The 16212-nt window shown below is 39.6% G+C and overlaps 2 protein-coding genes across 7 annotated transcripts in view; one reads left to right on the top strand and one right to left on the bottom strand.

Annotated features, from left to right (window-relative positions):
- MORN3 (MORN repeat containing 3) overlaps window positions 1-9076 on the top strand; it is a 67657-nt gene extending 58581 nt beyond the window's left edge. For all 5 annotated transcript variants that reach the window (XM_073313492.1, XM_073313496.1, XM_073313495.1 and 2 more), the window contains 3 exons: window positions 759-918; window positions 3895-4079; window positions 7758-9076. In XM_073313492.1, coding sequence (XP_073169593.1) covers window positions 759-918; window positions 3895-4079; window positions 7758-7826 — 414 coding nt within the window. In that variant the 3' untranslated portion in view covers window positions 7827-9076. The remainder of the gene's footprint in view (window positions 1-758; window positions 919-3894; window positions 4080-7757) is intronic.
- A 2977-nt stretch (window positions 9077-12053) lies between these two features.
- LOC140898831 (calcium release-activated calcium channel protein 1) overlaps window positions 12054-16212 on the bottom strand; it is a 32202-nt gene continuing 28043 nt past the window's right edge. For both annotated transcript variants that reach the window (XM_073313313.1, XM_073313314.1), the window contains exon 2: window positions 12054-15032. In XM_073313313.1, the coding sequence (XP_073169414.1) occupies window positions 14466-15032 (567 nt within the window). In that variant the 3' untranslated portion in view covers window positions 12054-14465. The remainder of the gene's footprint in view (window positions 15033-16212) is intronic.

Below are 16212 nucleotides of genomic sequence, written 5' to 3'. Positions count from 1 at the left end.
TGTTTCTGTGCTGCAGTCTTTGTTGGGTGTGTTTTCTCCTCAAAGTGCTGTGCAGTAGTTACTGTAGATGTTTTCTGATGTGGCAGCTTACTTTTCCCAAGGATCTTGAGTATCTAGTAGAGATTCTTAGTCTCCCAAGAGTCAGTGGTCCATTGCTTGGGACTAGAAAAGGTACTGTGTCTTGAGGGATCATAGAATCCCCATTTTAAAGGACATCCCTTATTTGGTGCCCAAGTCTGTATGCCAGTAAAATCCAATTTGATCATACACTATGATATAAATTTATGGTTTTGTCCTGTGTAAGATTTTGTAGCAGGAATTGTCAGCTGGAGTCCCTTAAAAATCCTTTGTCCTGGAGAAGTTGTCCTTTATTTCCTTAAAACATAGGTTATAGGGATTGATCCTGCATTGGCCAAAGGCCCTCACAGTCAGAACTAGGTTATTTCCTCCTCTGATTTCTGCATTTCTAAAATGACAATGCATTAGACTTGGCCAAACCTGCATTTGTTTTGGAGACTGTCTCTCCTTCCACATATGGGTTGGTGCTTTTAAACTTTTATTATAAAAATATAACATATTTACACTGTTCTGAATAGCTTCTGAGTCTGGATGCCATTAGTAATGTATACAAATAATAACGAGCAAGTTAGTGGCAGATCAGAGAACAGAACCAGGAGTCCAGACACTAAGCACTAAATATATGACTGTTTTTTAATGCAGAGAATGTTAAAATGAGAACTGTAACCTTTTAATTTTAGGGCTATGGAATTAAGTTTTACTCAGACATGGAATATTACGAAGGGGAATGGAGTGGCGGGAAAAGAAGCGGCTGGGGCAGAATGTACTACAAGGATGGTTCCATCTATGAAGGACAATGGTTGGAAGACCAACACAGTGGCCAAGGAATGCTTCGGTTAAGTAGGTTCCAACAGCTTCTACACTTGAGACATTTTCTGAAACTTTGTCTTGACCTTCTGCACTCCATTTTGTCTTGATATCTAGGTAATACTTCCACCATCCCTAATATGACCTATTAGGGTGTGGATTCCTCCCCAAACCTTCCCCCTCACCCCCAGTTTTGGTCTTGGATTCCAGAGAGAGAGGGAGCATCTGCTAGATGGTATTGTTTTATCTCTTTGCTCTGTGAAGATGGTGAGCTAATGCTACCCCTATACAGCTCTGAGTGTCTCAAGCCAACACAGATATAACTTATGCTTACTATAGTGGTAAATTGCCAGGATGGGCAGGGAGGCAGGTTAAAGGATGTACTACTTGTATGAGTAAAGAACAAATGTCTCTGTGATCAAACCAAATGCTTTTACCAAACACAGTTTTTAACTGGTGCATCTGACAAGAAGTTTGGTTTCTCCAGTATTTATTTTTTCTGACTTTGTGTTTATTTTGCTATTCTTTAAAAGGATATAACTTGTTTGTTGTTGATTGTTAATCAATGGTTTTAAACACCATCCCTCTCCAAAGCCCTGTGTTCATTGGGATGAGTTCCCAACAAACACAAGGGATCTTTGGGGCTCAGCACCAGAAATAACATTGAACACAATACGTATGACTTGGAAATTTCAGGGAGAATCTCATCATAAAAATAGAATTTTGGATTTTTGGTTTGGTTGGAGTTTCATCAAATGTAATCTAAAGATAAGAATCCCAATCTTTCTCAAATAGAAGATTTTGTGTTTCAGGAAGATTTTAGAAGGAAATATTATCTCCAGTGTTATGTGGGTCTTCATCTAATTGTTTCCCCAAGTGAATGCTGACATCTTAAACAATGCCTCATTACAACTCTTTTGGCATAATAAACAAAGCTGATAATCAACACCACTGACCCACTCCCTTTTGCTGATGATGGGAACTCAACTTGAAGCACTCCTTCCACTTATACTAATCCATAACAATAAAAATTTAACCGGGCATCATGTTCTGAGCATTAATTGATAACACAGTACTGTCAGTTGAGGGCCACAATTTTTTAACTACGTGAAGGCTTCAGGTTTGACATGCCTATATATGTTATAGTTTAAAAAGTTGATTTTTAAACATTTTCTCTAATATTCATAGCTACATTATTATTCTCAGTTTGTCATGTCTGGTATCTTTGCGTTTGTGGGAGAAAGGGCTTTAGAATTATACCCAATTTGACCCATTTCTGACACAGTATTGTCAAAATTTCCACCAACTGGAGGACATGGAGCTGGGAGCCAGGGAGCGGCATGTTCCCTTGTGACACAGCAGAGGGTAACACCATTGAAATTATGATTTTGTAGATTTTTGCGAATCAAATGACACCTCCCTTACCTTGTATCATTAACTTGACCACGCAATTACACGTGCTCCCAGCCTATCAAGGCTGAACCATTGGCTGCTGTCTTCTCTCTGTTTCAGAGCCCAGCTACTTCTGTCACAGCCTGGAACTGATTATAAGCTGGATTCCTTTTGGTTAAAATTAGCCAGCACAATTATTTGATGCCCACAAGCTTAATATATTCAGCTCAGTCTCTGGAAACATGCCCATGTGCTGAAAGCTTTGCAATGGGGAAAGAAAAGCAGTTCTTCAATGGAGGTCATGATGAGCTGCAACCCAAGATTAAATTGCTTATGCTGGCAGAATGCCTGGAGAGGATGGTCTTAGACAAGGGAATCACATTGATTTACTGGCTCAGTTATAGTCAATTATAGGAAGGTTTTAAACCAGACCATAGCAAATGTACAACAGAGACCAAGGCCATGAACAATAGTGTTTCAACTGCCATGGAAAGAGTACAGATCGGACCTCCAGTATTTCAATGTGTCCTGAGTGTTTGATAGAATGGGGCTATCAGGGCCAGCCTCATGACTTGCTGGGTCTCCAAGCTGCTGGGACAAGAGAACAGAAAGGATCAGCGCGTGAGTGACCTTCTGGCCCACTATATACTGGATTAAACTTCATTAAATGTGGCACCCTCATTGTCCCTGGCTCCCTCCTACAAACCCAACCTAACCTATCTGTGTAATAGCCACCTTCAAAAGGGCGTTCCACTTTCTATTCTGTTGCCTTTACCAAGTGCTGACAATTCCCAAATACCCTAATGTTCTCTGCAGTGTTAGCTCAAAAGTGTCACCATCACCATCAATGCAAAGGATGCTGGAGTTCACCTGGACCCATGGGTGCAACCAACCAATGTTATAAGTAACGTAGACAGAAATGAACACTGTTTTGGGGGGGGGGTGTTGTGGCCAGAAACACTGCAGCTCAGAAAGAGAGGCTCCAGAGTGGCCTGTTTTGAAATTATCATGATGGTGACTCTGGTAATATTTCAGCATCCCTCAGAGCTGAAGTCCTAGGTGACTGACATAATCACAGATCTAATGCCACCACTGTGAAGGCTCTCTCATTTCCTTGCAGCTCTGTATTGAGTGTAGGTGGCACTCTTTCCTGTCCATCATGGTCTGAGTCTTAAACAATATAGAGTATAAAACTCTGTATAAAAAAGAGTCTTACTTCTGTATGCAGAAAAATTGTAGGAGGTATAGTAGAGCTGAGCAAATAATTTGTACATGTAATTTATCTAACAAATGTATTTTTCTGGGCATGATGTATTTTTCTGCAACATTTGTTTAACATTTGCTATTCCTCAGCACTAAATGTGTTTACTTAGAATATTTGTGGAAAGTGAATACAACATGCATATGAACACAGTAAAGTGAATCAATGCAACACTTAAAATAAGTATTTGTCTACATTTTTGCTCCATTAGAGTTTGCCTTATGGATGTAGCCAGGCAAACGTTTTATGTATATGTTGGTTTATCCGTGTTTTGTTGATTTGTTAAATTTCTAGTCACCTAATGAAAATGTGCACCCTTTCATTGTCTGTCCACATCTTTATTTGACTCATTACAGCAAATGAAAATCGGTATGAAGGAACATGGAAAGATGGAAAGAAACATGGCCTAGGAAAGTTTTTCTACCTGAATAAAGGCCAGTTGTTTGAAGGTTTCTGGGTAGCAGATTTTCCGAAGTGTGGAACTATGATTGACTTTGGACGAGAAGAAGCTCCTACTCCTACACAGTATCCAATACCCAAGGTAACTCTGCTTGGAAATTTAATGGTTGGTGTTTCCATAGTCAGCACAAGTTACAGCTGTCACCATTAGATTTTAAGCCATACATCTAAGCAGCATTTCTTTCTTCTTCGAGTGATTGTGTCCACATGGGTTCCTCACTCTTGGTGTGTATGAGCCCCATCACATGTAAGACTGGATTCCTTTGGCCAGCGATGTCTTTTGGGGCCCCACCTGTGCCCTAGATGTCCTTGTGTCCCCCTACCCAAGGTATAAATGATTAAGTGGTATAAATGATGAATTGTTACCACCTGTGGCAGCGAGACAAAACCCTACTTAACTTCGAGTTTGCCTGTTGCCTTTAAAAAAATAAAAACTTTGTTTTTTTTTTACTATTTTTGTTACTTTTTTTCCATAGTTAATTAGTAGGCTCCCTGGTATTGGGACTCAAGCTGTTATGGAAGAAAGCTAAATCTTCAGGGTTTAAGATAAGCCTCTCCTATGATGCTTCTATGCAACTCAGTGGTGGACACTTTACGCTTGAGACGAGTTGAAGACACGTCAACTCTTATCTCAGTTTTGAGGGTCCTGGACAGGGAAGCCCATGTCTCAACTTTTCTCTGGAGCAGTGCTTCTTCCTATCCCTTCTTGAAGAATTTGACAAGTGGATCAGAATTGACAACCGGGGTCTCTTAGCGATCTCAGTCCTGGAGCTCAGAGTGGATCATGGCTCAACTGGGGCACTAGCTAAGAGGGGTATGGAGGGAGGACTGAGCCTTAGCTACAGCCTTCTTCTCCATGTCTGAGCACTTTCATTAAGTGCTCCTAAAGAAATAACATTAGGCAGGCATCCCTAGCCTTCTGAGTCAGCTAGGGAAAAAAGCAGCTCAGGGATATTATAAAAGGAGCAACGCTCAGGGATATTCCTTTTGCCTCAAGGGACTTCCAGAATCATAGGACTGGAAAGGATCTCGAGAGGTCATCTAGTCCAGACCCCTGCAACTCATGACAGGACTAAGTATTTCTAGATCATCCCTGACAGGTGTTTGTCTAACTTGCTCTTAAAGAGCTCCAATGATGGAGATTCTACAATCTCCCTGGGCAATTTATTCCAGTGCTGAACCACCCTGAGAGGAAGTTTTTTCCTAATGTGCAACCTAGACCACCCTTGCTGCAATTTAAGCCCATTTCTTCGTGTTGCATCCTCAGAGGTTAAGGGGAAAATTTTTTCTCTCCTCCTCCTTGTAACAATCTTTTATGTACTTGAAAACTGTTATGTCCCTGCTCATTCTTTTCTTCTCCAGACCAAACAAACCCAATTTTTTCAATCTTCCCTCATAGGTCATGTTTTCTAGACCTTTAATAATTTTTGTTGCTCTTCTCTGGACTTTCTCCAAGTTGTCCACATCTTTCCTGAAATGTGGCACCCAGAACTGGACACAATACTTAATGCCTAATCAGTGTGGAGTAGAGCGGAAGAATTACTTTTCATGTCTTGCTTATAATACTCCTGCTAATAAATCCCAGAATTATGTTTGCTTCTTTTGCAACAGGTTTACATTTCTCCCCACTTCAGGAACTCCCACCCTCTTGGGACCTCCGTATAATATTAACAGACTTTTGTGTCCCTTCTTTGAACCCTTAGCACCCTTTATCCTATACCACCTATCAATGAAGGTTGCCCTTTTAGTATGTATTGCATCATCTCAAAGGGGAGGGGAGATTTCGTCTCTTATGGTGGGTCACCTTTATACATTATTTCATTAGGACAGTATTATTCCCAGGCCTCATCCCCAATTCCTGGCCAAAATTGTTTCAGAACTCCATATGAACTAAAATTAATTCATTTACCAATTTTCTTCCCCAAGCCTCACTCAACTCCAGGGAGGGGTGGGGGAACTTTGTATGCTTGATATAGTAAGGGCATTATCATACTACTTTAATGGGACAAAATCATTCAGGAACACACCTAGACTATTTGTGGCCTTTGCAGATAAGGTTAAGGGTCAGGCAATACATATCCTCACACAGATTATGAAAATGGGATTCCAGCTAAAAAAGAACATGTTACAAACTAGCCAATTTAGAGCACTTAGCCTTTTGTAGTGGTAAACACCCATTTTTTCATGGTTTGTGTGTATAAAAACATCTTCTGTATTTTCCACAGTATGCATCCGATGAAGTGAGCTGTAGCTCACGAAAGCTCATGCTCAGATAAATTGGTTAGTCTCTAAGGTGCCACAAGTCCTCCTTTTCTTTTTACCCTAACTATGGTTCTTTCAGAGGTGTTGTCCACATTAATTCCACAACCTGCTCTCCTTCCTCACTCCTATGGACACCTACTCCTCAGGGATTCTGTATTGGCAAAGGAACTGAGGGACAGTTGGGCCTGCCACCTTTTATGCTCTCAGTTTGGGGGTGGGGGGGGAAGCAGGTAGAAGAACATCTAGGCGCAGCCCCAGTGGACTCTGTTGGCCAAAGGATCTTGAACTTGTGCACCAAGAGTGCAATCTATGCAACACCAAAGAACCAAAGTTACTATAAAGTAATGTTCTTTCCTCCCTTTGGTACAGTTAAAAGAGGTCACCACAAACAATGCTTGACCAACTCAAGCCTCACCAAAACCCAACATTACATCTTTTCTCTGCTCATTTCTTTGTCTAGTTTAGATATCAAGAGCTTTGGGGCATTTGTCTTTTTTGATAGGCCTGTTAGTAGTAGGCAAACCCATGGTGCTGCAGAAATAATAAACATTGAATGGTCACTATGGAAAAATAGTCTAGATCTTAGTTGCAAAGGAACATTTAGTTGTGACCGGAAAGAGTGCAATGTACACAACTAAAAATATTTATCTTTCAAGGCTTGTCAGAGATCACACAATAGAACTGCCTCTTCAATGATCCATCCCAAGAGTAATTGGATGAATTAGCCTTTCCATTGAAGGAGGATGTTCAGTTCTAGTTATTTGTTTAAATTCCCTACAGATTAAATTATAACACATCCACTCAAGGCTCTGTTCCTGCTCTGTGAACACAAGAAAGGTCCATCTAGCCCACTATTCTGTCTTCCAACACTGGCCAATGCCAGGTGCTTCAGAGGGAATGAGCAGAAGAGATAATCAAGTGACCCATCCCCAGCTTCTGGCAACTAGGGACACCATTCCTGCCCATCCTGGCTAGCAGTCACTGATGGACCTATCCTCCATAACAAAGAGAAAGTATCCACCTCCACTGTAGCTATAGTACTTTTCACCAGAATTAAATTAACGTAAACAAGAAGCCAACCAACTATTTAATTGAGCAGAATATTTTGAGCATTCAGAAAACTAGTGGAGAAAGGGAAACCAGCTGACAGTTTATTTGGGGCACTGGGTCGGCAGGGTCATATATTGAGCGCCATGGAGGCACCACTGCAGGGGGCTCCACAGTCGACTCGACAGGGGAAAACTTTCTGATAGCCATGCACGCAGCACCTGCATACCTAATTGGAATTGATATGAGCAATCATTCAAAGAATAGATAGGCACTTCCTGTCATCATAAAATGAGGAAAATATAGAAAGTGTTTTAAAGTATTAGTGACTGCAGGATAAATTTAAGTCCAGTTAAGAGGGAGATTCTACAGCAGCTCTTGAATAATCAGTGTTTACAAATCCTGAGCTTCTTTAATTACATTGCTTAAAATATTTGTGTTCTTAATTTAGATTGAACTGGCCAATCCAGATGATGTTTTAGAAGAGGCCCAGGCAATGCTTGACGACAGCCAAGAATGAGAACAGACTGATGATAAAGATATGAGAAAAGAACAAAAGACTCATTGTTACTTCTTCATTTGAGATCTATGGTTCATCTTTCTAGATCTATGGTACATGAGACGGTGTGTTTTGTAAAGCAGAGAAGCAGCACCAAAACCTACTTGGTTCTCAAGAAATTAATTAGTTCCTCAAAACTGCCACAATGTACACTTCATTCTGTATTTCCATTTGGACAGGATCCATTTTACTCAGGAGTTTGGACGCTGAAGAGGCCTTATAGGAAGAAATAATTCTGCCCATGAATAAATTAGAAGTAGGTGTTGACCTCCTTTGACACTATATTATAGAAAACCTATGTCTGATCGTAAACCAATTGCCAGGCTGTTTTAATACCAGATGGCCATGGTCAAGTGGGCTGAAAGCCAAGCACACACTTGTTAGGATATAGATATTCAGGCCTATCTGCAAAGGCCTGTACTTTAAGAATTTAGGTGTATTCTTATCACTTGGCTAGTTAGAGGTATAAAAGAAAGAATCAAAATCACTGTCTGCCCGTGTAAGGTCCTTCTCTTACTGTGACAGTCTGAGGCCCTGTTCTTAGGCTAAGGCCTTTGGCTAAGCGACAGAGGCAGCCATAAGCTGAGAAGCGACCGGTCACATCCTCACATTCCAAACTAGTCACACTGAAAGAAGGTGCTATTGGGCTGTTAGGAATACACTCCTGTCCTGATAATGCCTGTCACCTCCAGAGAAAGGGAAGTACCTAGAAGATGTAAAAGGAAATTTAGATTGATAGCTTTCTGTCTGGTAAGAACTCACTTATCAATAGACACAGCTGGGAAACTCTTATGTCTTTATAGATGTAGTTGTGAAATCCTCACTTCTGTATTGTTTTGTCATTATAGTTCCCACTTTGCTATTGTTTATTGGCATGGTCTCTGTCTGGTTCTGAGATTGTTTCTGTCTGCTCTATAATTAATTTTGCTGGGTGTAAACTAATTAAGGTGGTGGGATATAATTGGTTAGCTAATCATGTTACAATATGTTAGGATTGGTTAGTTAAATTTCAGTAGAATGATTGGTTAAGGTATAGCTAAGAATATTACTATATAAATTAGGGGCAAACAGGAAGTAAATTGGGATTTGAAAATAAGGAAAAAGGAACTTTGATTTAGGCTTGCTGGAAGTTCACCCCAATAAACATCGAATTGTTTGCACCTTTGGACTTTGAGTATTATTGCTCTCTGTTCATGCAAGAAGGACCAGGGAAGTGGGAGAGTGAAGGAATAAGCTCTCTAACAACACTATCCATACTTTCATGTCAGTTGCAAGAATTAAAGTCATGGATGGCACTCTGAATGAAAGTCCTCCTCCTGGAAGGTCTGTATTTATATTTTCTTCAGACCATAGCACTAACTCAGTGTAATACTAGTGCTCCTGTTAAATTTAAAACAGACTAGTACAGATGGGTGAATGAAACTACGTGCTGGCATAGATGTCAGCCTGGTATTGCAGAAAGAGGTGCATTCTGCTGGTGGGTGCAGTTAGGGTTTTTAATATGGGCTTGCTTGACTTTGCCTTCTATACATCCCAAGAGTATTAATTGAGTTTACAAATTTCTGTACATAGGGGTAGCTTTATTGGAACTAAGAATCATTTTCATGCTGCACTGAACACCATTTAAAAAAATTAAATGAAAAGGTGAGATGGAACCTGGTTTGCAGCCAGATACATGACTGCCATACTGTAGTGTGTTACAAAGAGGTCATTTTCCAGCAAGACAGCCATTCCCAAAACACTACCCATAAGTGCCAGGTTTACAATAATGTCCATTTAGTTATGGGGAGATGATTTCTTCCCAAAGTGACTACTAGTCTTGATCCAAAAAGGCTGCAGGTTTCATACAAGAAATTCCTTATAATCCTACAGAAGTATTTTCTAGCTCAACTTGAAAGGGAGGAAGGAAATAGCGATCTATTACGATGCCCTGTCACAGCTGAGGAGGATTTCTCCCATCAAAGCCCAAATGAATTGGCTTTTGGTAGGTGAACTAGATATGTAGGGGCTGCCCAGGAGAATAGAATTCTTCCTACATTTCCTATCACCCACAGGCTATAGTAGCAGCCACAGCCCTCCATATTCCCCCAAGTTTTTTGGCCAAAAGATGCTGAAGTTTAGTTGGACTGGTCACACCTTCACCCTCACTCCCACACAGTAAGTTTCTGCTGAGAATAGCTCTGTGAGATGCTGAGGGGAGGAGTATAGTGCCCTTGCCCAGCATCCCTATGGCATGCCCTCCCTGTACAGAGGAATCCCAGTGTTTCCATTAGTCTCACAGCTTTTTGTGCCTGCACAGGGGAGATGGGAAGCTGCATTTCCCTTACATACTCCATAGTAAGCTATAATGAATTTTCAAAAACATGTTTTGAAATACCCAGTCTTCTCAGTAACTATGTATGGTCTTAGTAGAAGCCACCACTCTACTTAACAGCTGGTGCTCTAGATAAATGTCATCAAGTAGGCCTGAGAACCACTGTGTGTGATCAAAATCCACATCTGGTAAATAGAAGGCAAATTCTAAGCCTAGCTCTACCTCTCTCTTGCCTTCAGTAAGTCACTTAACTGTAGAGCAGTGGTTCTCAAGCAGGGGTCTGGTGCCTCTTGGGGGGCCACAAGCAGGTTTCAGGGAGGCTGCCAAGCAGGGCTGGCATTAGACTTGCTGGGGCCCGGGACAGCAAGCCGAAGCCCCACTACACGGGGCTGAAGCAGAGGCCCGATGCCCTGCCACCCGGTGCTGAAGCTGAAGCCTAAGCAACTTAGCTTCACGGGGCCCCTGTGGCATGGGGCTCGGGCAATTACCCTGCTTGCTACCCCCTAATGCTAGCCCTGGCTTTTACATGAACAAAAATAGTTATAGCCCACGTGGACTGTGGAATTGTTATAGCATGTTGGGGGGTCCTCAAAGAAAAAGGTTGAGATCACCTGCCCGAGAGCACACATCGTTAGGCTGAAGTCAATGAAGGCATGCTAGGTTACGTTAGATATATTTCCAAATTGGTGCAAGAGATATATGTACCTTCTGCAGAGAACTGCTATGAGGATTCATATGTGTAAAGCACACAAGTGCCATGTTACATCAGAATATCTGAAGCTGATTCATGAAAAAAAAACCAAAAAAAATCACTGTTAGTCAGTTAGTGTGTGATTAGTTCATCCAATTTACACTGAACTTCTGAATATCAATGAAAATGAGAATATATTTTTGAGGGGAGTTCATTCAAGTGACTCCCCAAACTCTAATTTAAGTGAGAGCCTCCTTAAAAAAAAACATTGAGTCGAGAACACTATCAATGTCAGGTTTAGTCCTAAGAATAAAGCAGTGTTAAAGTGAGGAAAAAGACTGTGACCATATTATTCTCTTTATGCCTATTTGTGGAGTCAGGAAGGGTTTTGTCTGCACCTGGTAGCCCTTGTACCACATTACACTCAAGATTCTGAATGCTGAATCACTGAACACGTAAGAGGATATCTTCACAAAACTGAGATTATTACTGGCACCGTGTAACTAAATGGAGTAAAATGAGTGACAGTTACAGAACAAGATGTTTGTCAGAAGTCTTGGTGACAAGACAAATTATAAGCATATTTTATTTCAATTTTAAATCTAAATCTAATATATACAAAACCGTTGTTTAAACTGTTTAAAGTAAATGCTTAATACCATTAGTATAAACGGGAACAGAATAAAATTGAGTGCACTGTACTGTTTAGAGAACAGACTTGACATTATGAGTTCTGGTCTTTATTTGTGCCTCTGCCATGCAGTTAATATGTAATCTTGCACAAGACACATCTTTTGTGACCATTTCCCCAGCTGAAGAATGGGGAAAATACATAAATGAGCTGTGCCTAAAGGCTTAAAGTGCAGTTATGGTCAGAAAAAATGACTAGTAATAGCTCTAATTTAAAAGGAATGCAAACAGTTAAAAAAATTAATAAGGTGCCCTATTTACCTTGTCCTTTTACAAACCCACATTTTCTATTTTTAAAAGTTTTCCTCTGCTGTTGCTTTGTGAAAGATTCACACAAGAGGGGAAAAGGGACGTATCCAGGAGAAACAATGAAAGCGACCCCCTTCTACACACACCCTTGGGGGGAGGGGAGGAGAATGTATTTATTTATTTTCTATGCTCTTTCATCTATAGCTATTTTGAAGAGTTATAAATAAATTGGAAGGTACAAAGCTTTCAGAAAAGTGAAATTTTATTTAAACTTGATAGTGTCCCTTTAAGATATTTGCTCCAGTATGCTTACTTTACCACAGCTTTCTAAAAGTCTACTTTCCCAGGTTAAGTAAGGTATCATTAGATTTATCACTGTCAACAACTCAGTAAAGGATGGGCAACTGGGTTTTTTGCTCCGGCTGGTAAATTTTCAAGACCATTTCAGAATGCCGTTTACTAAAGTTTTTACTAATATAATCCCACTAGCACTACAGGAACGAACAGTTGTGGAACCGTGAGCGGAATTCTGCTCATCAACTGTTATATTTCAGCTGCAAAAACACTGGTAATGTCAAAACCAGAGAGAATTTCTGTGTGACTTTCATATCCAGGAGTTTTTGGGGACTGCAACGCAAAGAATGTTTTTGCTTGTGAACAGAGCAAAATAGGAGCAAAAATGTCACTGAGATATAGCCACAGCACTCTGATACAAATTTCAAAGTAATTTTTTAGAATATAAACTGCACTTTTGGTCCAGTCTTCTCAACACATCTTATTGGGAGTTGTGCTTTTGCTAATAAGTCAATTGCATTGATGCAAGTGGGACTACTCATGATAATAAGTACTACCCTCAGGAGTCAGTGTTTGCAAAATTAGGACCTTAATTTGTAAAGCATGTTGACTTCATCTGGTAAAGAGGCCAGGCATAACTGACTTCATTCAACGTAAGCAAAAGCATGCACAGCTCCACTTGAAGTCAAAGAGGCATAGCTCCGATTAGGCCATGACTGAATTTGTTATCTCCAATCACAAAATTACAGGATTACGTTCTATATTAGCAGCTACGAGCTGAGATCCCAGTTCTGTTCCATGGGATCTGAACGTACCACAAACTGGTAGTTTCTGGCTTCAAAGAGATTTTTCACCAACTATCCCACCCATTTCCATCCTTCAGTGAAGGCAGGAGAAACGCTGTCCAAAAGCCACAATTCACTTTTAAATGTATCCAGAGTCACACAAATTCTGAACGAATTGAGGCCAAATCCTATAATCCTTGTCAAGTGTGAGTTTTTGCTTGAGGAAGAACTTAGAATTTGCCACAATAGCTTGAGGCTAAAACAGCAGCTTCGTTCAATAAAAGATGCAGGTCTTACAATTAAGAAGCAATCCTACTTCTTCAAATAAAAATCAGTTGTTTTCATAAATAAGTCTATGTAGCAATAAGTAGTCTTCCACAGCATTTTGGAAGCAAAAATCATGTGTAATTAAGATTTAATATCTTAGATACAATATTTGAGCAAGCAGAAGATTTTTCCACTGAACAAGATCAAGGCGGAGCGGTTTACTTGGGATTCCCACACAGACAAAGCGCCTTTTATCATTTGTATCTGAGATTTTATTCAAAAATATATTTAATATATAAAAAGTATAAAATATTTGCTACTTTGGTTTGGAACAAAAGCAGTAGCTCTACTGTGGTTTAGTCTCTACCGGTGTATGTTATTGCTAGAGAAAAGCCATTAATAGCAAGTTTTCAACCAAGAAAAAAAAAAATATCTGGTGGTAGTTTCTCCATCTATTTATTTTTTTAAAACGGTTCTTTAATGAAAACAGGTAATTTTATCACTTCGGAGAACATATCTGCTCTCATGAATTTTAAAGCAGGTATTGCTTTTCTCTCTATTTTCTTCCCAAAAGAAGAGCAGACTTAGGGCCTCAATCCTACAGATAAAAAGAACAGGAGTACTTGTGGCACTCCTGTTCTTTTTGCAGATACAGACTAACATGGCTGCTGCTCTGAAACCAGTCCTACAGATGCACATCACAATAGGACTGATCATGGGTATCTGGTAGCTGCCACGGCAAAAGGCCCTATAGAAATTAATACAGTAATAGTTACTTGGCAGAAAAACCATGATTGGGGGAGCTAGTGGGAAAAGGGAAGGTGGAAAAGCTCTCAATTTTACCTTTCATCAGACTTTTAGAGTTCACAGTTTAGCACTGAAACCAAATGCTAATTACTCCAAGTCCCAAGTAATTTGTATTGTGCCATGCTACATGTATTGGACAAGCAATACTTTCTAGCAAACACCAACATCAAATAGAAAGAAATACGTCTTCCCTCCCACCACTAACAAATACCAAGGCCTAAAATGTAATTCCTCTTATGCATTGATATATTCACCATTAAAAAGAAACAATTCAGATGATAAGAAGAAGGATGAGAGATGCATGCTCAGTGCAGCCATACCCCAACATCAGTCTCTTCAGATGTCAGTTGTCTAAGATATCATGGTATTTTTTTACTGTTATAAATTAGCACAGAACTTATAAATCTCTCCTTAAAATAAATCAACAGTCCAGCTAGTTCACGCAAGAAGGAGTCAACATAGCAAGGCAGAAACAAAAAATGGATTTGAAACCAAATATAGCTTTATACAAAATGGCTGCCAGGAGGTGGCAAGGTGTCACCTCTGTGGTCCAGCTGATCCTGGAGTCGCGCAAACTCAGCAAGTTCATTCAGTTCTTGAAACTGCCTGTCTGTTTTGTGGCTAACCAGTGACCTATAGAAGTGGACTGCAAATACAATGAAAATCAATCCAAAAGGAACCATAATAGATGTTGAGGCAATAGCTGCTGCTGCTCCTGGGGTGATGGTGGAATTGTTGCCATGGACTGACTCATTAGAAGGTGTCCCTTGTGGAAGAAATTTCACCCAACACAGCAGCACCACTTCTGCAAGGAAGAGCAAAGTCCCAATGACAGTGGAAAACGCCCAGGCGAGCTCAATGTGCCGGTGCATACGCTCATGCGGAGACTCATTAACAGAGTTGAGATTGTGCACATTACTAACGGCCTCTATATTTGGAAGAATGCAGGTGCTTATCATGAGAGCAAAGAGGTGAACGGCAACAAGCACAGTAGTACAGGCACTGAAAGCTATCAAGAGACCTGGAGGGTAGACATGTTTTGAATCTAGCTGAACCTCCACCATAGCCACCTGGAAAGGAAGAAGAAAGATTTAATACTGAACTGTATATTTTAATCTATCACTTTACAATCAACAGGTTTAACATTAGCCGGTTTGAACATTTCCATTTTAGATCAATACAATATTTTAATGATATAATTTAATTCTCACTACATCTGGACAATGAAAACAGACTTGTCAATGTCACTTTGATTGTCATGCAGTAGTACTATGCTGCAAAGTTTGAGCTCCAGACACTGCAGGGAAGTCCTAATCAGAGAGTGGATAAACATCCGATTTAAAACATTCAAAGCTGGATTTTAAAAAAACTAAAATAAATTTGAAATTATGGCAATTCATATTAAAGCCTAAATTTATTTTAAATCTTTTAAAATAATTTGAATGGAATGAGATAATATTCAGACAGTACATGTTTGCCAAATATTTTAAAATAAAAGTTAAACCACTGAACTGCTGGAAGTCAGTGGCTAAGCACCTGAAACTAGAGTTTGTTGAAGTTCTCAAGAAACTTAACAGCAGTAGCCTCTTCTCCTGGTGCAAAGAATAGTTCATTCAAAGTTGAGAAACCAGTTAGGAGTTGAAAAAGCAAAAAAGCTTTTTTTCCTCTTCAAATTCATGAACAAAAACAGGAGGTTCAGATCTACTACTTCTAAAAATACTGAAGAACATGGTGACCAGAAACAATCAGATCAATTCGTTAGCTTCCTCTAATTAGTTGTTTTAAATGCAATACTGTTTTGATACAAAAAAATAAATTTACATATCCAGCACATTACGGTTGTTTTTATTTAAATAACATTTTAAAAATGCACAGAAAACATTTTTCATTGAATTCCAATTTCCATCCATGCAGCTTGACGCAAGTCAAAAGTAAAAATTTAATGAAGGAAATAAACATCATTCATTATTTTACAACAAAACAATGTAAAAAAAATAAGGCTCTGAATAAGTGTTTAGCTATATAATAGCTTAAATTGTGAGAACATATATAGCATGTCTTCCTGGTTACGAAGAAATACCAAGAACAATCTAGATACTATATTTAATTGCAAATAAACGTTAATAGCAACCAATGAGAATGAACCTTTCTTTAGGAAAACAAAAAGAAAAAAGAGTACAAATGCAAAACAAGATTAAAATAGATATTTAAATTGAGATTTCCTGCTTGCCATGATTTAAAAAAACACTA

This window comes from Lepidochelys kempii, chromosome 15 (assembly GCF_965140265.1).
Source record: "Lepidochelys kempii isolate rLepKem1 chromosome 15, rLepKem1.hap2, whole genome shotgun sequence".
NCBI classification, from domain to species: Eukaryota; Metazoa; Chordata; order Testudines; family Cheloniidae; genus Lepidochelys; species Lepidochelys kempii.
The sequence above is the reverse complement of the archived record's forward strand: the minus strand, read 5'-3'. Positions and strand labels throughout refer to the sequence as shown.